The sequence below is a fragment of the Perca fluviatilis genome, chromosome 13, assembly GCF_010015445.1.
Source record: "Perca fluviatilis chromosome 13, GENO_Pfluv_1.0, whole genome shotgun sequence".
NCBI classification, from domain to species: domain Eukaryota; kingdom Metazoa; phylum Chordata; class Actinopteri; order Perciformes; family Percidae; genus Perca; species Perca fluviatilis.
In genome coordinates, this window is record NC_053124.1 from 12,431,899 (window position 1) to 12,458,793 (window position 26,895).

General features: G+C 40.3%; 1 protein-coding gene across 1 annotated transcript in view; it reads left to right on the forward strand.

Annotated features, from left to right (window-relative positions):
• csmd2 (CUB and Sushi multiple domains 2) overlaps positions 1-26,895 on the forward strand; it is a 268,962-nt gene that overhangs the window by 31,165 nt on the left and 210,902 nt on the right. The window contains exon 3 of the mRNA XM_039820466.1: positions 5,970-6,082. Within this exon, the coding sequence (XP_039676400.1) occupies positions 5,970-6,082 (113 nt within the window). The remainder of the gene's footprint in view (positions 1-5,969; positions 6,083-26,895) is intronic.

Here is a 26,895-nt window from a genome sequence, read left to right on the forward strand (position 1 = left end):
CTACTTTTTCATATTCTGCCCTCCTTCAACCTGCTCTTCAACACTGCCATCTCCTCATTACAATATCTCTTTTCCTATACAGCCATCTTTCTGCACATGTGCTCTGTCTCCCTCTCTGTCTGTCTCTCCCTCTCTCGTTCCCATGGGTAGTGGTGGGATAATTGGAAGCAGAGGTTCTTCATTGAGATGATGCTGAGGCCAGTCAGGTGGAAAGCCCTCTTAATAGACCTCTGCTCCCTCCATGCACACACACACATACACTTTTACAAACACTTGCACACACATACAGCATATACTATTCAGCGTGGATGCAGCCATGCACACCTACACCTATTCTTCACCTACACCTACACCTATTCTTCACCTACACCTACACCTACACCTATTCTTCACCTACACCTACACCTATTCTTCACCTACACCTCAGAGGCCCTTATTTCTGAGATTACTCGGCTTTCCATACAGCAGGCAGGCAGCAGCCAATGCGTTCCCATAACTGTGCTATTTTTCTTAACTTCTCTATCTCACTCTTTCTGTCTTCTTCTGTCCCTCACTCTTTTTCATCCTCCCTCCATCAATTTACCACTCATTTGAGACACCTGTGCTGCAAATCCATTCTTTTGTATCGCTCAGTCGCAATCATAGCTCACATTTGTTCCTCGACAACAGGCAATCCCCCAGCTGTCTTTTTCACAATACGGGCTGCACGCCTCAGATTGCCATAGCCCATATCACGTTGCAAAATTTAATCTCCCTTCGCATGTGTAGCCAGTTTCTGTGTTTCCTGACGGTATCCATTTCATTTTCTCTTAGCCTGGAAAAATTATTTGGGGCCGTATCTGGTTTATGCCAGATTATCGCAATTTGGATGCCCTTTCAGGCCCTCCATCATACCCTCTATCAACCCCCCTTCCCTGCAGTGCGCTGCTGAACCAAGATGGCTGCCTTCCAACTCAATTTGTGGTCTGCGAAGGGGCTATTTGCATGAACATGTGTCCCATCGTTTAGCTGATATCCTACCGTGACAATCTCACAGAGAGGAGTGAAATCATGCATATATTAAAGTCCTCTTCCCTTTTTGGTTCAATTCATCTTTCTCGCACTGGTGTTTGGCAATTTTTCCCCACCTTCAATGTGATACTTAAGGATTAAGTGAAACACTGAGGCCCCTCTTAACACAGAGATAAAAGGCAGGGATGTGATAGATTGTAAAATGCTGGATACGCATATGGGAGCATAAAATGAAAACTAAAGTGGCACTTGGGAATGGAATTTTTAAGGGTGAGCTAAAAGTCAGTTGAACGACATTGTCCCTTATTAAAATTTGTTAATTAAGGACCAATAGCATGCACCTACATTCATGTCTATGCACATATGAATCAACCTGTGGTAACTGGCAACAAATGAACAGTGGACACCTGTTTTTTAATCAGTGTGTGTGTGTGTGTGTGTGTGTGTGTGTGTGTGTGTGTGTGTGTGTGTGTATTTGCCACACCCCTTTTTCACAGCAGACATGTTGACGTGTTGAAGTTAAAAAAGTTAAAACCATGCTTACGTTTTTGAAAACAATGTTTAATGTAGCCTGCAGCTAAATCTAATCAAGTAACTACGCTAATTAGTATTTGTCTGGCTCACACCCCCTCTAGATTCTAAAGAATCATCAGGTCATATCAGTCATTTAGCATACAGGAGAAAGCTCCTTGTCTCCACACATGGAGATCTATTGTTTCTGCTTTTGGGGAGCCACTCCCTGCTAGGCCAGAGGTGAATAGAACAAAGAATGTGTATTCCTATACTTTGCATTGATTGGGAATGTACACCTTTTCTTTTGAGAGACATCTGACCAATAGGGGAAGATTTCATTTGAGGAACCACCCAGGTGTAGGAAATATATGTGTGATCCTGAGAATGTCTCAGGGCTGTTTTTATGTGACTCCACAAGGAGAATTTCTGTCTGCTGTCAGCTGCAGTGTAACATTTGTTTTGTCATGTCGTTTTCATCGTGTTGTTTTATTAAACCTTTTGCTTAATCTTTCAATTCGACCCAGTCTCTCCTTCCTCCTCAGAAATCTAACGAGCACGTCATTTTGATATTTCTTAACACATGTCATAGTAGGAAAAGCACAGGTGTATTCAAAACCACTAATGATGGCTGCATTCCACTTAGGAGAGGCCCTGGTATTGGGCATGCTGACTCACTGAAATAGCTCACTGGGACACTTGATGGAATTGAGCCATCGTTAAGGTTATCAATTTCAGCTGTGCTTTTCTTACTATGACAAGTCAAAATGTCTGCTGTGAAAAAGGTCCGTAGTACTTTATCAGACCTCTCGAAACTTCTGTCTGCTTTAACCTCCAAAAATCAGGTTAACAATTGACAATAATTTGACTGGGTTATTCTAGAGTGATAAGGGAATCAAACAAAATTATATCTAATTCTCTCTATTTATTTATTTTTTTTTATCAGTAAAAGCAAAGTACTACTGATATTATCATTTAAAGTAAGAATAATTGTTATTTTGTTTAACACTTGTTGACCAACACCATGGTCTGGGAGAAACAATTCTCTACACAGAATGATCCATGACCATCCCTGAACTGACTCAGTTACTTTAGCTAGCTAGATTCTCAAAAATTAGCTACCACTGTACACTCCATGTGTGACAGTCAGACTAGCTAGCTAGAGATATATGAGACTAGTGAGACTGTTGAAAGCTTTAGTTGTGCCCTTGGCTGCTGAATTAGCTAGCTAGTTATGGTTTCATGGACTGAAAGGACAAGCTGCTCCTCAGCCGAAAGCCCCGGAGCCCTTCATTCAGAGGTGATACACTTAAATTATTGAGATGACATGCTTAGCTAACGTTAAATATTTAGAAAGGAGACGCTGCTACCTAACGTTAGCTAGTTGCGAACATGGTTAGCTAAGGGGTTAGCTTCTAAAACAAAGTTAGAGAGCCAGAGAGAGACTTGTGCTTTCTTTAAAACCGTTTGGCAAAGCATAACGTTATACACACTGCCATCAGAGTTGGATAACGCGAACAGACAACAGCCAAGGTGAATTTTGTAGTGTGGCTAACTCGTTAAATGTATTTATGTTAATTGGCTAACGTTGCAACTTGTAAAATTGTGCAGTGACATGTCACCATCAGTAAAAAAAACGCGCTACTAAGTTAGTTAGCTAGTTAGCTAGCTAGCTATATAGGGAAACTGTCGAGTTATTTGTAATTCGACGAAAACGAACACTGTTTACGTTAAATTGCTTTTAAACAAACACTTAGCTATCCTTATGAAAATAACACCATCTATAACAAGGTAATGTTAGCTTCATGCTACATTTAGGTTGAATTATGCCTTGAATTTTTAGTGTCAAATCGGCATGCATTTTTTTCCATGCGCGAAACTGTCCATAAGTCATGTTAATGATTGATATTGCCAGCTATGGAGACAAGTCTCATATAATGACAACTAAGAGACATAAACAGAGGAAGGGTAAAATTTAGCTAGTATTTTTGGGCGGTTGAACTTGATATGGTTTGTTTAACTGTTTATCATCAACATTGAGAAAACGTGTACTTAGAAATAGCTTGAAAAAACAATTCTATACACTTTATTTATTTATTTATTTATTTACAAGCACAACGCACATGAATCAACATTTCTGCCAACGTGCCAGTGTTAGCCAGCTGCTAATTTTCTATTACAGTCCTTTGGCCAGATGTTTCTTAACCTTTGTGTTGTCTTCCCGTCAACCTTGAAAAAAACACTTTTTCAACGTTTTTGACGCCTTTTTTTTCACAGTTTGTTTTTGCTTTTTCAAACATTTTAAATTGTAAATTTTTCTTCTACACATTGTCAGCGCTTATTTCTACATCCCATATTTTCTGATATAAAAAAAATTGAAAACTGGTCAATTTGACCTGAAGTCAACACAGTGAGGTGATGGTTAAAATGTACAGACAGAAGACAAGACACAATGAAGACAGCAACACAATAATCATTCTCAAGACAGTGTAGAAGATGCAGAGCAAAAGTAAGCAGCAACACATCAACAATGTCCACTATTCAGTACGTGTAGCCATGCAAGCAAGCAAGCAACACGAAGCAACAAAGCACAGCCAAGCAATACTGATGATAGCCACTTTTTGACACATGGAAACATGCATAGATGATTTATATCACCAGTTTTCTCAGTTGCAGGTAAGGGCATCATTACACAAAATCCCAGTGAAGCAAGAGTCATAAGCCCATGTTCACTGTGCACCTCTGGATCAGCACTTGAAAGTTATTCATGAAGTTATAAAGTTCTTCATTGTGGGTGTCAAAGTTTTACACTCACACACACACACCATAAAATTAAATAATGATCTTAGTTTCTTATGCTATTTGTTGGAGGAAAGACAAAATTAAACTCAGATAAAAGCATCACTTGTATGGCTGACATGGCTAACAAACTAGAGAAGGCTAACACATATGTTCAAACTAAACTGCTAAGATCTTGCACTGTTTAGCCAATACACTGTTTTATTTTTGTGTTTACTGTGTAAGAAGTCCTATTAAAATTGCACGTGCTTTGGCCAGAGGTGTCAAGTAACGAAGTACAAATACTTCGTTACCTTACTTAAGTATACATTTTGGGTATCTATACTTTACTGGAGTAAATATTTTACAGCAGACTTTTTACATCTACTCCTTCCATTTTCACGCAATTATCTGTACTTTCCACTCCTTACAGTTTCCAAAACTCACCGATCTAATTTGAAAAAGCATATTGATATTATTACATTATATCTTACATTACTTTTACTTTTATACTTTATGTAGTTTTGAAACCAGTACTTTCATACTTTTACTTGAGTAAAAAGCTTGAGTTAATACCTTAACTTCTACAGAAGTCTTTTTAAACCCTAGTATCTATACTTCTACCTGAGTAATGAATGTGAATACTTTTTACACCTCTGTCCTTGGCACAATAGCATAATTCAGGGACTATTTTAGAGCTCCCTAACAAGTGGATTTTCATTAGTCTGCGAAAACCCTGACGAACGTCAGTCTGGCCAAGAGCCCATTCAAACCCATTTCCAATTTTTCCGAATTGAGGCACCAATCACAACCATTGAGGGGGGCTTTACACCAATCACTATCTTTGAGGGAGGCTTTACATGATGAAAATAGTACAGCGACGGCGAGCAGCTTTTTGTTTACATTCAACGTGACGGCCACCGAAGCGCATCAACCCGTTGATGCAGCTGTCGCTGCTACTTCACCCGGATCGTTGGTCTGATTGGTTGAAGGACTATCCAGTGCGCCCAGAGGCATTTGAGCGGCGTCTGTTGGTGACACCCCTTTGGAAATGAGCTGCGAATGGACCTTGCCCAGACCCACTCTCAGTTACAACTGAGAAGGGTGTAGTGTCAACCAGGCTAGATTTTCATAAATGTGTTAGAGCGATGGTGAAACAAGCCTTAAAGTGACGTCCAACTCAAAAAGAATATTGTGTAGGCTACTTAAGATACATTTAGACTGAGACATGGTGAGATGGACCCTACAGGTATAAATAGCAAACATATTCACTCTTCCAGAGTTGCATATCTGAAACGTACTGCTTGGTTATTAGAAATGGTTGTTGACTCAGAGTCTGACAATTTTTTGTTCGTTATGTGTTCAACTGTTTGTTCATTCCCATACTGGCCGCTGTGTTTCTAATTTACTGCGGATACATGATTGCAGTTACTCTGTCTTTGCTGATGGAGAGCAATCTGTTGAGGTTTTCTGTCCTGTTGAGGTCTTGGCATTTTTATAATTTGTGGATGATTCAGATCCTCGTTATACAAAAAGTTATACTTGAATGCCGAAGGGAACAGGTGGCTTGATGGAAGCGTGCTTCATACCTGACCTTGCAACCAACTGTGCTGTTGATTGGATCTTTTTTTCCTCTAACCGTGATTGTCCTTCTGTCCATTTGTTCTCAGGTTAACAGGGTTCCAGCTGCCTTCACCCATTGTGAGTACAGGCTCCAGGCTCACACTGTGGCTGCTGTCTGACTATGCGGTCAGTGGGCAGGGATTTAAAGCTGTCTATGAAGGTAATACAACTTCCGTGTTTGTTGTTGAGCCATTGTTAATAATCATGTTGCTATTTTTTCCTGCAGTACAAATGTAGATGTGACAAATGGAAACTCAGTCTCAAAGTACTTCTGAAATAAGCCACATAAGTCACTTCAGAGATTTGTGACTGTGTGACTGATATTCAAGTTTAATCTTCTTTAAGTCCTTTCTACATCATTGCAGTAATGTATGCCAATAATCTTTAAATATGGTGGGATCTTTCAGCCGCTTCAGCTTCTGAGCAAAATGTCTAAAATATCCTAAAAAAAGAGAGAAAACAAAGCGATAAGGAGAGAAAATGGTGTATACTGTGACTCACGTTAGGGTACAAAATTAGCTAGTGTGCACTAAACTAATTGTATTATCAGATGGTTTAAATTTAAGCCATTCTATCCAGCTAGGTTATCATCTCTCCCTTCCCAGGCAAGGGCTGTGACCTTTATCATGGTGACATGGAATACTTTATGACCCATGGCGGAATGATATTAATGATGGCACTCTTCAAACCCACGCAGGAAGAAAGGCGAGCATAGGGAGGGGAAGGAAATACAAGCGAGTGACTAATTAGGCTAATTACCTGACAGGGGTCTGTCTGTCTTTTTGAGATATTGTGAATGTAGGGATGTGGCTCGATGAAGCAACATCAAGCGACTCGGGAGGCCTAAGACTACATTGCGTGACTTGATAAAACCAAAGACAAAAGAGCAAAGAGACTGTTTAACTCCACTGGGAGGAAATTGGAGCGTTGTGCCTTTCTTTCTCACTAGTGGAAACAAAACTGTCAGACTTGTCTAGCTTCTGACCTTGGATGATGTAACTGTCTCTTGCTTCAAATATGTTTGCAGAAACTTAAAAAAAAAAATAGGTAACCATACTAATTTAACACTGTAAATGATTCATTTTGGTAGTTTAAACACTTTTACTACTTAAACTACTACTTTCTATTTATATTTTTGTACTACATGCAGTCATACACTCACATGCATACACTGTACAGTTTAGTCACACATACATTAATAAAGATAAGTAAATAATGTAAATCCAGTGTTATAACATTAACAGATAATTTTGAAATAAATAACTATTTACATATTAAACATATCAGACTAAAACATGATACAGATACAGATGAAGTTTAGCCACGAGCTAAACTTCATCTGTGCTTTGTCAATTAAATCTGGTTGGTTTGTCAAATGTGACAGTTCAGCAGATAAAATACCTGATGACCCAGAGGCCAAATTACAAGTTACATGTTATTAAAAATGTCACCACTGTCTCCTCCTAATTCTTGTTAAATTATATAAGACTAAGGCTATGTTTTTTAAAGTGTTTTAATCTGTGTTTTGGGGATCGTAAACACGATAGGGTATGTCCTTGTTGCATTCATTAAGATCTCATCTGAAGATTTCTGTCATTCAAATAACTTTGAGTTGTAGTTTCAAACTTTTAGAGCCAACTTAATAAAACTTTAGGTTACTTAATGTAACCCCGGTTCTTTGATAATGGAGTGAGGTGTTTCACTATGGGAATCGCCTCGGCGTGACCAACTATGGAAGCTCCAATGACACCACGTCTGTCCGTGACAGACAGGTCGAACTGTGCTAGAGCCACGCCCCCTCATATAATCACAGTCAACCTGCTCCTTACAAGTCATTCCAGATAGGTTCAATTCCGTGTCTCTGCAAGAGGGACGTGTTGGTGAAACACCTCACTCTGTTATCAAAGATCCGGGGTTACATTAAGTAACCTAAAGTTTCACTATGGGAGCTATAGACCACTCCCGGATTGAATTTGAATTTGAATCTCTCGAAGCCAAAATCATATTGAATTGAAGAGTCTCACTGACCCCGGCGCCGTAGCCTCCAGCACAGCCTGTGCCAAGAACGGTCCGGAAACATCCAACCTGTAAAACCTCACAAAAATGTGAGGCGTAGCCCAGCTTGCCGCTGCACAAATTTCCTTCACTGTCACACCCCTGAAAAGGGCCCATGAAGTGGCCATGCCCCTTGTGGAATGAGCTCTCAGGCCCTGAGTGTAAAGCAAACCTTTACACTCATAGGCCAATGGTATGGCTTCCACAATCCAGTGGGACAGCCTCTGGCAGGACAATGGCTTACCCTTATGGGGAGTAGCCCAGGACACGAACAGCTGATCCGCTTTTCTGAACCCAGCCGAGCTCCACAGAGGGACACCTGTAGACTGACTCCACCACCTTAGGCTGTGTTGGGCCGGAAACAGATTTTTAGAGAGCCCTGGGGCAAACTGCAGACAGCTAGGGTGAATAGACCAAGCCTTTAAGTCACTTACGTGCTTTGCAGTTGTTAAAGCCAAGAGCAAAGCTGTTTTAAGAGAGACAGACTTCATCCCTACTGCCTCCATAGGCTGAAACGGGTGATGAGAGAGGGCGTCTAACGCGACTGAAAAATCCCACAGAGGAACCAGGGGCCTGGAAACTTGGAGCTTGCGGCGTGCCCCTTTCATAAAACGACAAACTAAGGGATGTTGCCCCGCCGGCTTATCACCGAAACCCACATGACAAGCTGAGACAGCAGCTAAGTATACCTTAATTGTCGAAAAAGCCTTCCCTTTATCCATGAGGTACTGCAGGAAACACAGCAGGTCCACCACAGAACACAGAAAAGGGATGGTATCCCTATGTTTTCGCACCACTCCTCAAAAACCCGCCATGCATTCAGGTTCCACCTCTCACAGGCCAAGCCCAGAGCACTATGCGGTCTGGGTGAGGGTGGTAGATCTCCCCGCCCGCTTGGGAGAGATAGTCTCTGCGTATGTGGAGAGGCCATGGCTCTCCTGCCAGCCCAATGCTTGGATGACCACCGCGCTAGGGTGGGGGAGATCAGACTGAAGGGGGGAAATGCATGGAGTAGCATGTTTGGCCATGGGTGGGCTAGAGCATCCACACCCAGCGGTGCATTTACGCCTGACAGAGAGAAGAACGCTGGACACTGCGTGTTTTCCTGCGAGGCGAAGAGATCTACGGCTGCCTGACCGTATCTCTGTCAGATCTGTTCTACCACCTATGGGTGGAGAGTCCACTCTCCATATGGAGGATTCCCCCGTGACAGGAGATCTGCAACCCTGTTTAGAACGCCTGGTACTTGTGTTGCTCGAAGAGACAGCAGTCTCCTGCTGCTCCACAAAATCACTGTGCGAGCTAACTTGTGCAACTGCAGTGAGCGAGTGCCGCTCTGGCGGTTGATGTACGCAACCACAGTGGAATTGTCTGTTTTCACTAAAACATGACGACCTTGGAGAAAGTAAAGAAAATGTTTCAGAGCCGGAAACAACGCCATAAGCTCCAAGACATTTATGTGAGCCTGGGCTAACCTCCGGTTCCATGTGCCATTCACTGTTCTCCCTAACAGCATCGCTCCCCAACCTTGTCATGGTTACTCTGTATGACACCGCCACTAGCGGGACGCCCGATGCGAGAGCCGCCGTGTCTCTCCGTGGGTGGAGGGCTGCTACGCACGCCAGAGTTATTTTCACACTTCGGTTGAGATGACGGCGTGGGCACAGGCGTAATGCTGCAACCCAACGCTGAAAATCCTTCATCATTAAAAACCCCAAATGTACCACAAACGCTACGGACGCCATAAGGCCGAGCAGGCGCAGGCATAGTCTGAACTTTGCTCAGCCGGAAAAGGGAGAGACACTGTACCAGAGACGCTAATCTCCCCTCCGATAGCGTGACGCGGTAGGAGGAGTTTATTTTGAGACCCAAATATTCCATACATTGCGCAGGTTCTACTCGGCTCTTTGCCCAGTTTATGTTGAATCCCAAATCCCTGAGATGATTTATCACCATAGTGGATTTTTGAATGCAAGTAAAGCACAGCATCAGTTTATTGGAAGTGAATGGATGGAAGTCCACCCACAGTTGGCCTTTATTACACAGAATATGCATACATATCAATTTTTGAGCTTTATTTCTTCAGATGAAGTGAAACCCCATCATTTTCTTTTTCCCTTCATTCGGTTCTGTTATATTCTATCCTGATTTTCATTTGAACCTCTTTGGCAATTTACCTTATGGTACACACGGGTTGTTTGACTTCTCTGTGCCCCTTAAATCCCGCTAGGGCTCCCTGGCACAAAGGCCAGAGATAATGAACATCCACCCTGTGGCTAGACCTGTTTTATCTGGTTACTGATTAAAATTACCACAAGGCCTAAAAACAGCTGGATGGTAAGAGCAGCCTAGGTAAACAAAAACAAAAAATACAATCTGTGTATATTCCATGCTGGCCAAAGCTAACACTAAATATTTTTATTCAAATAAATATGCCACTCTAGCCATTATCTTTGATATTTGTAATGTCGGATACAGACGAGAATGGATAAAAGGAGATTCAAAGTTCAGAGATTTAATTTAAAATCTGCCCAGTTAATTTCTATAATAATAATAATAATAATAATAATAATAACTTATTTATATAGCGTCTTTCAAGAAACCCAAGGACACTTTACAGAATTACTGTGGCTAAGCTAAAGGAGGTTGTAGGTTGTGGTAAACAGGAGTTGTTTTTTTAAATGTCCAGGGATGTAGCATTTCGGATATCTGCAGGGAGGGTGTTTCAGAGGGATGGGGCTGCAACACTAAAGGCTCTGTCTCTGAAGGTACAGAGTCTGGTGTGAGGCCAGCATCCGAGGACCGCAGGTTTCAGGGTGGGGTGTATGGATGGAGGAGGTCGGAGAGGTACTGTGGGTCCAGGGCATGGAGGGATTTGTAGGTGAGAAGGAGGATTTTATATGTGATGCAGGACTTAAATGGGAGCCAGTGAAGGTGGAGGAGGGATGGGGTGATGTGCCATTGGACATACTGGAGCCTGTCTAGGGTTTTGCTGGGGACCCCAGATAGGACTCCATTGCATTAGTCCAAACGGGAGGTCATAAAAGCATGTATGAGGGTTTCTGCCATAGAGTCAGAGAGTGATGGCCGGAGTCTGGAGATGTTTTGGAAATGAAAAAAGGCTGATTTGATGATGGATTTGATGTGAGTATGGAAAGAGAGGGTGGAGTCCAGAATTTCACCAAGGTTGCGGACCTCAGAGGACGGGCAGATGGCGCACCCGTCAACATCCAGGATGAGATCTCCAACCTTCAGGAGCAGTGCCTTGGGGGCCACAACCAAGAGCTCTGTTTTATTGAAACAATAGATCTTTTCTTTATATTATTTCATCATACAGTACCTGCTGTTGGTAGTAGTAATCTGCAGTTTTCTGCTATTGAACTACCCAGGCAGCCGAGAAACACCGGGAAGGTGTCGCAGAAGCTGACACACTGCTTTGTGCTGCTTTATATGAAGTCGGTTTGACCAGAAGCCACTGGCGTAGAGCCACTGTTCTGCTTTGATTTGATTAGTTCACAGTTAGAAATAGAGCACAACGGTCAGCAGGGGACAAGTTTGAGGTCAGGCAATGACCAAAGATTGTACTTAATCAGAGAACCCACTGTGTATCATCTCAGGAAGTGACCAGTATCTCGGTGGTGAGTTTAAAATGTGAAGTATTCCATTTAGCTCTAGTTCTGCTTGCCAGATTACCCTTTTCTCAGTTGGTTTTCTCTGTTTTAACTATTGTCAATTATTAAAACATTTTGTTCACTCCATTTGAGCCAAAGATACTCATAAACAAATAACTTGGCACAAGGCCAGTCTTTGTCCTATTCTCGGACTGCACAAGTCGCCCTTTTTATTGCAGTAAAATGTGATAGACACCCACAAGACTATAAGCATAATGCAATTCTACATAATCTCATTTTATTGTCTGACAGAAAGTACTGTGTAGTACTGCATGTCGATAGCTCATCCTTAGTATAGCTACACTCCTTAATGGACCAAGTTAAACCATAACCAGGCTGTCGAATGACATATTTATTTGTGTGTGTCTTTATTTCCATAATTTTCCATTTTAATGCTATTTGGTGGCACATGCTCATAATGTGCATTAATCAGAATCAAAATCAGCTTTATTTGCCAGGTATGAGGACACAGAGGAATTTTGCCTAATGTGCTTACTCATACAAAACAAACAACAAAAACAAACAATATATACACACTATAAACAGAAACAATATAAACAGGTTGAGGCAGTAGTGCAATGAAAAGTGCAAAGTGTGCAGGAGTAAATTTATTTTTATGATAAATTATTATTAATTTAATTATGGAGCATAGTGCAAAGGATGCTGGAATAAATAAGTATTTTGTTATATACTGTAAGTATTATATTACAATATGAACAGCTCTGAAATAGAGAATGATGAATAAATAATAAGTGGAACCAGTAAACAGGTGTTGCTGGGTTATTGCACAGGAATAAAGTAAAGAATGCCAGCTGTGTGTAGGTGGGCATTACCCAGAATGCAGATTGGTTGCGTCACAGCTTTGTCATGTCTCTGCCACGGTTCAAATGGTTCAAATGGAAGTGTGTCGAAATGAGCAGCTAGTTTTTAGTTTTGCACATTGCGATTGTGGTGTTGACAAAGGTTGGGGGGAAAAAAGGCGCTACGTAACGCTGGCTTTTCAGTGTCTATTATTTCGCTAAGAGTAAACTCAATAAAAAGCCATTTGCCAACACTAAATATCAAACAAAAGCCAGACACTATATTCAGGGCTTAAAGTATTCTGGGGCATGAATAGAGGACAAGAGGAAAAGGGTGGAGACGGGAAGCTGTTTAGCACTTGGTGCCTCAAACTGAGGGAGCCGGGTGCTTGCTTCTGCAGCGCATGTTCAAGGAAGATACTGTACGGCAGCAGCGGTAAGAAAATGCTTGCTAGTCATTAGATGCTAGTCACAAAGCTTTGGTCCGTGCACTGTGTCATACGAGTACGTTACCGGCAACTACCGCTGCCGCTGCGAGCGCGCCTTCACTCACCGACCTTGTTTGTGATACAAACAATACGTGACGGTGTGTGCACGTTGATAAGGGAACACGATTAGTCATTAACGATGGACACTGTGTAAAAGCTATCTGAAGCCCTGATTCCGAACAGACAAAGCTGTCTGTTTGGAATCAGCATGGCAGGTATTTAAACATAACGGCCTTGTCCCAGAGTTTAGACATCTAGCTATATGAAAAGCTATACAATGCAAAGTTTTTAATAAATGTACATGAAACAACTAATATCAACATGGACAAAATCATGAATGTACTAATTCACTTTTTTGATGATGACCTGGCCAAAGTAACAACACAACATCTAGAAAGTTTTGTTTTCACAATGATTCATTGTAGGATTATGATATTATCGCAAATGTATCTAAAACTTTTTCTCAAAGCTTCTTAAAAATTATGACTTTTCAAAAAAAAAGTTTCAGGCTCAGGATTGTTTTTCACTTTAAGCCCTGTATATTGTATTAAGTTGCTGTGAGCTGTACATTCACCACTTCTAAACAGAGGCAGAACATAACGTAATCTCTGAGATTATTCCTTCACAGCGCTGTGAAATGCGAGAAGCTCTCAGAGCTGAACCGGGCAGACACAGCAGTTTTCATCAGACTCACCCTGGGTCGGGTTAATTAAGTCTACTGCTAACTTAAAACACTAATAACATTAACGTCGCCAAAATGCCCCCGCGAATCAAATTCCCTACTTCACCGTTAACCGTATTACACCATGTTTTCATTGTGATATTTTGTGATAAAATTCTGAATCTGCCACGTTTTTGTCAGGTAAATACAGTAGTACAATGTCTTCCTCTGATGTAGAAGTAGCCTACACTGTAAGTCAGTAGTATAGGCTATACAGTGGAGTTGCATATGAAGTGGTTTGGGGTCCTTCTGTAAGCAATTTTCGGGAACAATTTGGTTTTCCCAAGCAAAAGTGACAACTGGTGTACTTAGCTTTGTAATAATAGAGTGGTTGTACTTGGCTGTTGTGGGAGAGGATCAATGTAGCCCTGATTATGTTTCTGTGCTTGTATAGCATGTCTTAGCATGTCTCTGCATAGATGTCATTGGCTGTGTGTGTGAGGCTTTTACTCACTGGTTGTCTTTCTATTTGTTTAAATGGGATAAATGGCTTTGTTTCTTAGCCTGATTGGCTTTTCTCAGCATAGCTTTTGGCAGTAAAACCTCAGTATTCTACAGCCTCTTTTTACTAGGACTACGCTTACCATCCACCATTTTGGTTAGAGCCCATCTCGTCTATATTAGATATCTGTTCTGTTTCAGCCCACACTGCAATAAGCCTAAGTGCTGCACAGTCCATCTCCCCAACACACTGCGTAATGGCTGAGACCACTCTGGAATCTCTCCCCTCCCTTCACCATGGCAACCACCAGACTCCTTTTTTCTGTCTTATTCTTCTCTTTCTCTTCTCCATCTTTTTGCAAACTCTTTATTCATGTTTAATCTGTAGCTATAGAGAAGGAGGCTAACCGAGGCAAAGAGAATTAGAAGCATTTGCTGAGCTTCTGAAAATATCTACTGGGAATAGAAGAGAAGTCTTATCTCTTCAAGTCTTACTGCATTCCTTGCGCTCCACCATTGCCTGTTTTCTCTCGATCTTTTTTCTCTCCTCCCTTACTCCTCTTCTCCCTGTTCTCTGCTCTACCATGAATCTCAACCTCTATGGTCCCCATATTCTGTTGCCCCTTCCCTAATGTTACTGCTGGCTCTCCCTCTCTCTCTTGAATAGTAAAGTACCGTGATGATTATCCAGTCATGTGTCGCCAAGTTTCTCTTCCGTCTGTGTCTTAGTTGCATATTCAATGTGCCTCCAACTGGGTCAGCTGGAAAAAAAAAAAAAACACAGCCAGCCCTGCCGCACGAATCAAGCAGTCTGCCTTCTCAGCATTAAGTCACTGCAGGTGTCTGAAATGGGTAAAAATGGCATGCACATAATATTTCTGTAATTTAGTATATATTTGTTTAAACCAGTTTTGTGTGTATTCATATCTCCGTTTAGGTTCATTACTTACTGTATATCTAAGATCTGCATCTGAGTCTAAGGTGAATTATGAATGCATTTGAACAACCTATTGGTAGTACTGCATAATGAAGAGGGGGGCTTCAAAAAGGAACATCTAAATACATTTTGAAACAGTCAATCAAAAGACATACGAGGGGTTTGTTGTTACAATAAGTCGCCATAAGCACATTTTTTCTGTAAGTGAGTAAAGAAGCAGCAGCAGTGGGAGTCCTTCCAGCAACACAGCCTTCTCCTGCATCCATCTGAGCTGATCTACAATAGTGTCTCTATGTACTCCCCCTCAACCACCCCCGTCCCCTTGTCTCTCCCTCATTCCTATTAGCATGAGTGAGGAAGGTGGGGGCAGAGTAAATGAGGGTGATGAGAAAGCAGTGAAGCATGAGTGAGTCTTGTGCCTAATTGAAAAATGAGGCTAGTCCCCTTAAATTGGGGAGTTGGCCAAATGAAAGTGTGATGTTAGAGGCGAAAAAAGAGTATAGACCTGGATGAAATCCTACAATCCTAATGTTCTATTTTCCCTCCACGGGGACAAATACACATTTTACTCAGGGGTATATTATGGCCCTGTTTGTGTGTTTGTGTCTGTAATTTAAAGGGAGGGGTTGAAGGGTTTTTATAACCTGCTGAGCCCTTAAGAGATACTTTCCTTGGATGTTGTTGCTGCTCGCTCTGGTAAAATTGGCTTTGATTAGGAGAGATAAACAAAAGTAATTGTTTGCCAAAGAGCAATTTACATGGATTGTTTGAATGATTTTGATTACATATTCAGCATCATTCAGCAGCCATATTATATTCCTGCCTGAGAATCTAATTTGGTTGCAAACAGCGCAGTCCACTTTTTGATTAAATGTGACCAGTAGCCTACCTGCAGCATTAAATAATCATCATTGTTAAAGAAGAAAACTAATAACATAAACAGACCTAAAGATCATGCCTGTAACAAATTACCATAGGACAAAAAGGTTTACCAGTTTGGCTGCATTTCTTATTTTTGAGTCATTTGCAGTGCACACGTGTGTAACCCGATTTGCTTTTAAACAAGAAGCCATTGTTAAGCCACATACAGTCTGCATGGATGCATTGATCTGTTGTCCCATCTTTGTCTCTGTGCCTGTTATGGAGCTCTTGCTCTGTGAGTAAGCATTAGTTTAAGGTGAGATTGGTGCCTCAAGAGGTTTAGCACACAGTTGCAGGATATTGTTATGTTCCTCTGCTGTTATTGTTATTATGTCTAAACAAGCACAGGTTAGGCTGAAATGCATCTTAATTGAAGATTATGTTACCCTTATGTGGAGTTTGGACTAAAATAGAATGTTGGTCTCCGTTTTTAATGGTTTTTTATTTACTATAAAGGGAAGTTTAAGTATTATATAACCAACACACATTTCTCTGGCTCATTTTAAATGTCTAATTACATTTTGTTTTAATACATTTTCACATTTCAACATTACAGTAACAGCAATGGAAAATAGTAATGTTTTGAAATACAAATTTTAAATACAAATATAAATACAGAATACATTGATCCTACAGTACTGCAGCTTAACCATATTTCAACATAAAGACTCAACATAAATTTAAAATAAAATGACTAATCTAATTCTAACTTCTAATTGAAATGGCAAAACAATAGGCCTCATTCATCTTTTGGTTGAAATTTGTTATGGGTTAAATTTTGTGTATTTTATGGCATTAAGCTTATCTTTCATACAGAAACCAATGCTACTCAAAGTGGCCTTTTGATGGTTTTTGTTTCACTTAGCTTCAACTTTCCTTAAATATCTCATGAGATCTTGCTGATGTTGGGTTTAATGGTTTGAATGGAGATTAATTGAGTTTAGGTTTTATTAAAATTATAACTTTAGATTATTACAGGTAATGTAAACATTTGTTACTGGCGTTTGTTTAAACAGAGTTGTGACTCTATAACACAAAACATGAATCGAAAGAGGTGCACCTTGTTACAGTTTTAATGTAGTTTTCCCCGGTATAATATTCATGGTGCAGAAATGACCTTAATATGGTGTATGGTATGTGAGTGTGCTCTGGCAGAAGGCCATGGACAGTTTACATGTCAACATGGTTTCAAGCTGCTGGCAGCTGCATTAGGCATGGAGTTTGTTAAAATGCACTACAAATATTGTGGAATAGATGCTGTTGAATATTGAAATAGAATAAATATCTTCAAAAGTCATCTCCGACAAGCTTTGATGTATTTTGAAGCTCAAATACGTCTGTCTGCTGACTGTTGTTCTTTCCGGTCTAACTACCTTGACTGCTCTCTGGGCTGGACAGGTTATAAATGCATTTTATATGGTGTGTGTTTATGCATAAGTGTATGCATGCACATATGCACAGCAGTCTTTTCTCAGCTGTGAAGAAAAAGAGGTTGATGCCTCTGTGTTGGCATGCTGGCCAGTTTTTCTCTTCTTCCTCTTTCTGTCTCATTTTTACACATTGTAGCAAGATTTTCAAACTGAGGTTTGCTTCTTTTTTTTTTTTGTTAGTCCACTAAGATTTCTTGAGTCGATTAGTCATGTTTTATGCTTTTTCATGCTGAATGATTTATTTACAAGAAACCTATGAGCACATCTCTGGTAAACAAGCAATTTAAAGTAGTGCTTTTTCATGATTCTTTGTGGAGAAACGTTTACAGATCTTTTATAGATCTGTCGATTAAATCAAGTAACCGATAAGTCGACAAAATCATAAGTCTTAGCCGACTCAGAATTTCTTTAATCGAGGACAGCCCTTCTTTTTCCCGTCTGCTTGATCGTTTCCGTTGAGTTTTAATGATGTTGGGGCAGAAGAAGCAAAAAAAAAAAAAAAAACTAAGTAGGCATGGGATTTTTAATTATGAACATTGCAAATACTAGTTGTCAACTTGTCCCTGCTTTGTCCATTTGTGTCATCCTCTCTCCCAACTGCTGAGGACGATAACAAATCAAATCTATATGTTGGACAACAATTATTTGTTGTTTTTGTATTTACTCTCTATCAAAGAGCTGTCAATTTTCATATTGTTTAAATAATTCTGTTTATTTATTTTAGCTTTAACTCAGTGTACAGACATTGCAGAATACATATTTATGTATTGGTCTATTTGATTGGTCCTTAATCTCTGATCGTAAAGTTCATGTTATATTTAACTGGAAAAGAAAAGAAAATACAATAGACCATAAGCACACTGTACCAGGACCACTGGAACACCTATGTAATTGAGCTATCATTGATGATATTAGATACACCTGTGTTTTACTATTCAAAATATCTGCCATGAGAAAGTACAGTTTTTTCGCGAGGTAATACTGAATGGCAGAACATGAATGAATAATTGTAAATGTCAACCATCTGAGTGTTTGATAGATACTTGCAGTGTTGTATAAAGTACTAGAAAGCAATACTTGAGTAAAAGTACAAGTATCGTACTAGAAAAAGACTTTGGTAGAAGTGAAAGTTACCTTTTAGAATATTACTTAAGTAAAAGTCTTAAAGTATCTGATATATACTGTACTTAAGTATCAAAAGAAATTTTCTGATATTTAATGTACTTAAGTATTTGAAGTAAAAGTAAAAGTTTTTTTTTTTTTTTAAAGCAAGCGGTTAGAACTTTTATTGTGGCTTTCTTATAGTAAAGCATAAAGCATATTCAGGGTTCCCATATCTTCTTAATCTCACTCATCAAATCAAAATCACATTCTTTTCTAGGACTTTTCAGGCACAATTATCTTAAGTTCAAAGAACAAACAGCATATTTTTAGAGCTGACATCAATCATCATCTTGTTTGATATTTTCACTTTCTTACTAAATTAATGCTATATTTTTTACATTAGCAAGCAAACCCCTAAAAACATGGAAAATCCATAATGATAACTAGATAGGCTACTTAACTAGAAAATTATCTCCGTTTAGTCCTGTATGCCTAATTTGAAATAAGACGATTCTGTTGCTAAATAATACAACCGGCAACATCGTCAAGAATGAAGAACGCGTCATTCACGTGCATATTAAGTAGCCACGTGTATTTGTTTTGGTCTTATAATACATCCATACCGCTCCAGCGGAGAGGATGGCTCGTTTAGACAGCAGCTACGTTTACAAGAGTTTGTCCAAAGTTCAAGATTGGTTGCAAATTAAGACAAACAGTTAGACTACAAACTGACATCTTTCATTTTAGCTCGTTTGTAAAGTTGCTATTTGCAGAGTAGAGCTGTGTTTGCACAGCGCGGTGGATGAGATCGGACAGCGCAGACAGATCAGACTGAGATATGGGTTTCTACGTGTTTCTGCCTGTAGAACAGGTACGTGGGTTATTGATAAGTATTGACTCTTTAATCATGGAGGTTTTATTGTAGGCTAACTACTTACAGTAACGAGTGTAGCATTAGTTCATCTGTGCCATCGGCGGTAAATAATCCTCGGTAACGTTTCCAGTCAGTACATGTGCTGCGTGAAGTAACGCACACACCAGTGACTGTGGCTGCAACCAGCCCGACATACGTTTTTACTGGCCCCGGGCCATCGGGCCATTGCTTATGTTGAGCCTGGTCGTCTACGATAACGGGAGGTCCTCCAGTAGGTGCTCGTGCTTCCATGGCGGTTTCAGTTGTGCGTCCTCCTCCTCCTTTAGCAACAAACAAGCGCTAAAATAGAGCGCGCGGCGTGCGGAGCGCAATCTAGGAGCAGTGATTCGCCAAACCTCCCTTATTGCAATCGCACACATTTCTTCTAATTTTATTTTTCAGTAACGAGTAACGAAGATGCTTAGTGGAAATATAACGGAGTAAAAGTATACATTTTATCTAGGAAATGTAGTGGAGTAAAAGTGAAAGTTGACATAAATTTAAATAGCAAAGTAAAGTACAGATACGTGAAATTTCTACTTAAGTACAGTAACGAAGTATTTGTACTCCGTTACATTACAACACTGGATACTTGAACAGAAGAGATTAGAGTTCAGTTTTCCAGTTGTGTGTGTTCGTAGGTCTATTAAGATTCCGTTTTTGTTGGAGCGCCCTGGTGATTCACCTGGTAGAGCGTGCGCCCACTTAAACGACCCGCAGCCCTTTGCTGCGTGTCGTCCCCACTCTTTCTCCCCCACTTCCTGTATGAATCTTCACCTGTACAGAATAAAGGCAGAAAAGCCCAAAAAGTAATCTCAATAAAAGAAGTATATATTTTTTTTTTTGTCTACTGATGTCTGCCCTCCCACAAGTAGTGACTCACTGCTGTGTTTTCCATGAAACCATAGGGGTGAAAACCTCACCTAGACTTTCTGCAAACAAAACTGCGTATGTGTTTTCCTGTGTGCATTTGTGTGTCCTCAGTGACCAACCAGGTTCGGAACCTCTCGATCCTGCACTTGGTTGCTTTATACAAGGCAAAACCCATGCCTTTTGAAATATTTTCATCAACTCCCTACAGAATTAATACACGGTGCAACCTTGCAAGCCTTCTATTACGCCTTCTAACCAAAAATGATTTGGTTTGTAATTTCTTCTATGAGCATATTTAAATGTGACACCAGTATTGTTTATTTTTCTTAGCCTTTGCTGCATGTCGCTATCTATAAAACACCAGCTTCAGTAAAACTTTTGAACTTGAAATGTTACTGCAGAACTGTAATTGTTTGTAAAGTGCATCACAGTGTAATTTAATACACTGTGAATAGCCAAAGCGAATGCAGTCATTATTGGACACAGTAGTCACAAAAAGCCTGGTGTTTCTGGTGGGACTGTTAATTACACACCTGCTGTCACAATAGCAGAATTCTTTTCTAATTTTGTCATAGAGACTGCAGGTCCAATGTAGTTGCTACATAAATCAGCAACTACCCCTAGCAACAATTGGTTCCTTTGCGTATATTGGATTTATTTGTTCACGTTGTTCAGCTTTTTGCTGGCAGAGATACAGTAAGTGCAAGAAGCCAGGAACAAGTAGTGCCTCTTATTTGAATGGGGTTCAAGAACCTGAACTATGTTAATGTTAAATGGAAGCCCAGCTAATATGGCTGTAATGTTACTAAATGTATTTACTAATTTCTTGGAAAATGTGGGCAGTCTGGCACGTCTGGGTAAGCAGAGCTTCCTCTCTGGCACATTGTAGCTGTTATCAGTGTCTGGCATGGGAATCGGCCGCCAGCGTGTCTGACCGTTAAATGCTTCTGACACTTAATTAATGGCTGGTTGTTGTGCGGCAGTACTCAGTCAGCCTAATGAAGACTGTTTTTTCTCACACACACACTCTTACATAAACACAGACCTACTACTATGTCTGGCATGCACACTGGCTTTCACAAACAAACACTCTACATCAGTATTCCAATGCACCATTCAGACAACACTCAAGAAATGTTGATGAATTGTGTGCAACTTACCCATGGTGCATTGGTATTTTAAGCCTGTTTTTCATCTTCACCATTAAAGCAGTAAAAAAATAATCTTTTCTGGCTACTTCTCTGTATCTCGTATTCTCCATAGAGACAGTTACATGTTTTTGACTTCTGAACAATTTAAATTATTTTTACACTTGACCGAACAGTGAGTATAGTCAAGCACCAGCTCCTTAGACTCAGTTCAAGTGTAATCATGCATTATATTGTTGTTAACTTAAAATGGCTGGTGCGGTTGGGTTAAAAGAGTGATGTAGTTGTTGAAATCCTTACAGCCGTCGCTTTCCCTGCTTCACATTATTTTAATATTTGATACTGAATCCCACATCTGAGCCTTTTTATGATAATTTTACATATTTTCTTTATTCTTTTTCATAGAACTGACATGAGCTAAGAGAGCTCTTGACAGTTCCCATTGCCCCACAAGTCATTGCCAGGCACGTCTGCTTTGCACAGCACCGCAAGACACACTCACTTCTTTGGGTCTCTACTGTCATTCCTTCTTGCCCTCTATTTATTTTCTGGGTGAATGGGCGGCAAGACAGGGTCTAGTCTGCGGTCAGGGAAAGTTGTTGTTTTTCTCTCCAGATAAGGAGTCGAAAACAACACTCCCACAACATAGTTGCACACAGACACATCTGCACAGAAGACATTCAAGCGCACCCATTCACAAAAGAGGACACAGGAGTGCACACTCAAACATAGCATGATGCATCCGCTGTGCAGTGGAGCATGTACATGAAGGTCATCCTTCTCTGTGAACCTGTGGTTTTGGGTGAGTTTGTTTGCATTGCCCTAAGAGCAGCCCAAGAAGTGTGTGCATTTGTCCATCGATAACACCACTTCTCTATAACTGCCTGCATGGGCGACTATGTATTTCTCACTAGGGATGAGACTGTACAAAAGTAAGCATTACTTCACCAAAAAAATGCAGGCTGTTTGGCTATAGTCTGTGTATGTAAATCATAAAAAAAAAAATTTTAAGATTATTTTTTGGGCATTTTAGGCCTTTATTTTTATAGGACAGCTGAAGACACGCCCGCTGCGTCGAGGAGTAAACCTCTATATATGGTAGCCCGCTCTACCAACTGAGCTATCCGGGCGCCCCCGATTGCAATTTTCTTGGTTGATTCCGAATTTTAAAAAGTCTGACCTGCCCTATGGTCCTGTGATAAGGTCCAGGAATTTTCCACTGGGATAAATAATAACCTCATGTCAGATTCCATTCAGCCCAAGATTATTTGTTCTCGGAGATGGGTCAGTCCTAAGCGGGATGGATAGCACATAAGAAGCTGAGTCCAGACTAGTTTAATGATAGCCAGACAGATTTGTTTAAGAGGATGGAGGAATAAAGGGCTGCTGTCTTTTCAAGAGTGGGCTTGTGAGATGGCTAGGGTGGCGGCATTTGAAAAAAATGTCATTGAAACGGTTTGCCAGATCTGATGTCTACACTAGAACATGGGGAAAGTTCCTGAGCTTTCTGGAGGACTCCTAACAAGCTTTGTGCTGGGGAGAGACGTGTATGATGGGCTTATGATGTTGTCATTTATACATATGTTCATTTGCTTTATGGTTTATTGTCTATTTTGTTGTATGGTCTTGAATATTGTAGTTACGGTGTCATCTTTTTTAGATTTTTGTTTGGGTGGGTGGTGATGACAAAGGAGTCAGGGATATGTTCATGTTGCGAATTGTATGTTTTGTATGTTGTTTAAAAAAGAAGTAAAAAATTGTTAATCACAACAAATAAAGTCTGACCTGCCGATTCTGATTTTGGCCGATTCTGATTTTCTTTCGCTGTCTTCCTGTCTGCCCCACACTTACTGACGAAGAGACACCGCACTGTTGGCAGAAAAGCCTGTCACTGCGATTATTCTGGGCAGCAAGCATGTAGAGGAATTGTAATATAATAAATTTGAACATATTTCTTGCTTTTTCCCTGATGGTAATAAGTCGCAAAATTTATCGCAAGTCACTTTTTAGAATTAAAGTTGCTAACAGTTTTTGAAAAGTTGCTTAATCTAGCAGGAAAGTTGGCAACACTGTGTGTGTGGCTGATAATAGTTGCTCAATATCTGTGCCGCTGTGCGCACAACGTAAACCACTGTGCGCAGCATGCGTTCAAATTTGACTGCCCCAGAATCAGCTATATCTGAGACTGATCGGCCGGTCACCGATGACCGATCAAGCTGAAAATGAAAATCGATTGGTGCATCTCTACATAAAATTAAAAAGTTTTTTTTATACTGTCCTCCATGAGCTGTTCTTAATACAGTGAGTTTTTGCTCTTTTCGGCAGAGATTTGCATCAAGTAATACAAAATTGAATATAAATTTATATCATAGGGAGCCTCAAAATGGAAAAACTATCTTCAACACACCTTAATAGAAAAGACAAGTTAATATGTGTTAAAACAAGAAAAAGTAGACACAATGAAACACTCGAAAACAAAATGTTAATTCAATAATAGAATTCAGTCACTTTTAAAGAAGTCTATGAACATGGTCACCTTTGTTTATCACACAGTTCAAGCGTCGTGCGTGCGTGCGTGCGTGCGTGTTGTGCTGCGCCTGTATGAGAGTGCATATGTGTGCTCCTTTGTAACCAGCTGTACACATGTTGGTGGATTGCAGCAAAGGAAGCCTGTCCCACTGTGGGGAAGCAACTGAGGTTTGAGCAGTGTGACAATGGCACAAAGTGACAGATAGACTGATGAAGTACTAGGGCTGTGTGTGTGTGTGTGTGTGTGTGTGTGTGAGAGCGTGGTTTTTAAAATGTCTATGCTGCACATGTATACAAGGTTGTCTGTAGTGCAGTCAGGAAGGGTGAACATTGAGATGTTTCTCTCATGCCTGTCTTTATTTTGGTTTCTGTGAAGGCCTCTCTGCCGTAAGTACCCAACACAAAGAGAGAGGAATTAACGAAGGAAGACGAGGGGGAAAGAGGGGAAAAAAGAAAAAAAGAGTTAGAGAGAATTTGAAAGAAGTTAGCCACAGAAAGAGAGGGAGATTGAAAGGTAGACTTTATGGAAAGAGAGAAGAGGAAAAATAGGATTAGAGAAATAGAAAGAAAAAGAGACGATGATTGAAGTGTGAGAGATATAAAGACAAGGATGGCTCACAGCTGTGAGGTAATGGATTAAGCTATGAGGGAATCTTCTTGCGAAAAAGCAGGTCAGAGGAACACAAGGAACGCCACACGGCATATTTACTGCACCGTTACTCATGCACAGTGCTCACCCTTCTCCACAGCCATGCATTTTTTAGTCAGTGAGCTCATCTCCCCAAAAAGCACTCAGAATCCAAACTGCTAACACTTTTCCTCTGACATAGCACTTCGTTATTGGGTTTCGACTGCATAAAATGTCACCCAAAACACTTCATCACCTTTACCTCTTTTGTTTGACTTCTCCAAAAGGTTGCAAGTGTTGTTATTCCTCCACTGTTTACGTGCGGTACCACTCTGGCACACTAAGTCTGCCGCTTTACGAAAGTGTGTAATTAAGTGCCTCGGTTGGCCTCTTGTAAATGTCATCTGCTCAGTCCTCTGGATCGTACACTTTGATGTAATTAATTCCAGCCTTAGATTATCCTCATCAGCCAGCTTGCGGTAAGTAAGGGTGATAGTTCACTTTTTGAAGCTGTGCCCCATTTTCAATGAGGGGTGTTGGGATAAACCCAGTTCTATGTATGATTTACACAGTAATAATAGTAAGGTGAACCATCACTGGTTTTTGACTAGTTTGACAATAATAATAATGTTATGATGTTTTGAGGTTTTCCTTTTGGGTAAAGATATGGAAATACACTATTCTGGCTATTGTTTGATGTTTGGCTAGTGGTACACTCAGAGATTTTTTGTTGTTAAAAGAAAATATCTGCAGAAAACTGCACTTACATTTTTTAGTGGTGCCAATTTTATATTCAATTCAATGTTCAATTTGTTCAATAACTGAATTATTAGAATGTGGTATATGATTTCCTTTCATTTGTTTTAAATTCAATTTGTTGTATTTTTGCAGAACAATGAAAGCAGCAGAAATGCAGAACTGACTACACTTATCTACCTATATCTGTTTATTTATCGCAAGTAATATAGTTATCACGATATTCAACGACGTTATCGCATATCGCATATTTTCCTCATATCGTCATCAGCAGCCCTGCTACTGAGAATGTATTCCCCTGGAAAGGCAGAAAGGTTTATTATGTACTTTATTTCTAACTTTTCAGTCACATATTGGAAATCAGCATTCTCATTTTTGCCAGGAGCCATTGATTTTGAAATGACAAGTGCCATTGGTGGATTTTATCAGCTGTTGCTTATAAATGTTACAGTGTGAGTTGAACAAACTACAACATTAAAGGTACTCTGATGTCTAGACCATTTATGTCTGAACCTTACTTCTACTCCTCTCTTTTTCATACTTCCATTATCCCGCTTTCATTTTGCAGTCAAGTCATTTTTATCCTTCTCTTCCTGCCTCTATCTCTCATCAGGATTAGCCTCCTTTGCTGGTTAGCGTGCTAGCTCTTTCTCTCCCTCACTCCCACGTTTGTCTCTCCGCACAATCCCTGTTTTGTGTGGATTAGTGCCCGTATTGTCCTTGGATTAGGGTGTCATTGTTTCTGAGCTGGGATGAGGTAGGAACGTGCTTAAATATGTGTATCAGTGTATTTGCTTACAGTTTGCGCAAATGTATATCCACACTTGGTACCAAGGTGATGAATCCCCTTTTGTACATGGAGTTTTTTTGGATGCAAGTAGCACAAAGTAGAACACTTTGTAGTGCCTGATGGAAAGTGACTCTGTGACTTATGTACTTTTTTCTTGTTTATCTAATTGGAATTTGTCTTCTTCACTGCCAAGAGTATGTGCTAGGTGTAAGCAATATGGTTGAAATAGCTTGGAACTCGGAGCAAATTATTGTCCACTTATGCTTCGGTAATTGAAGGTCAGACTGACAGGAAAGGGAGCACTTGAGGGTGTGAGGAAGGGAAGATGTGCTTAGATTGTCATCTTTTCATGTCATGTTTAGTCACTCATTACATAAAGGGAGAATATAAATAAGGGAGAGTATAAAACTATTATAAATGGAAAGTTCCCACTACAGGATTTTAGACCTGATTTTCTGCTGGTTCTGTGTTAGCTTAGTGTGACAGAGATAGGGCTGGGTGTTCAATTTCCTTTTTCTTTTTTTTAACACCAGTTCATAAAAATTTTTCGATACTTGATGCTATGGAGGCAATTCGGTCGGTGCCTAAAAGTATCGAAGTTCGGTACCCATCACTAGACAGAGACACTCGGTAGGTGGGAGGCAGAGGTTTGCAGATATGCTGTGACTATCGAGATGCACAAGAAATTCCAGGCAATACCATAGCAGACTTCTCATCTATTGTTCGTGACAGTATGGTATTTACTGGCTTATATACTCTCTTCTCTCG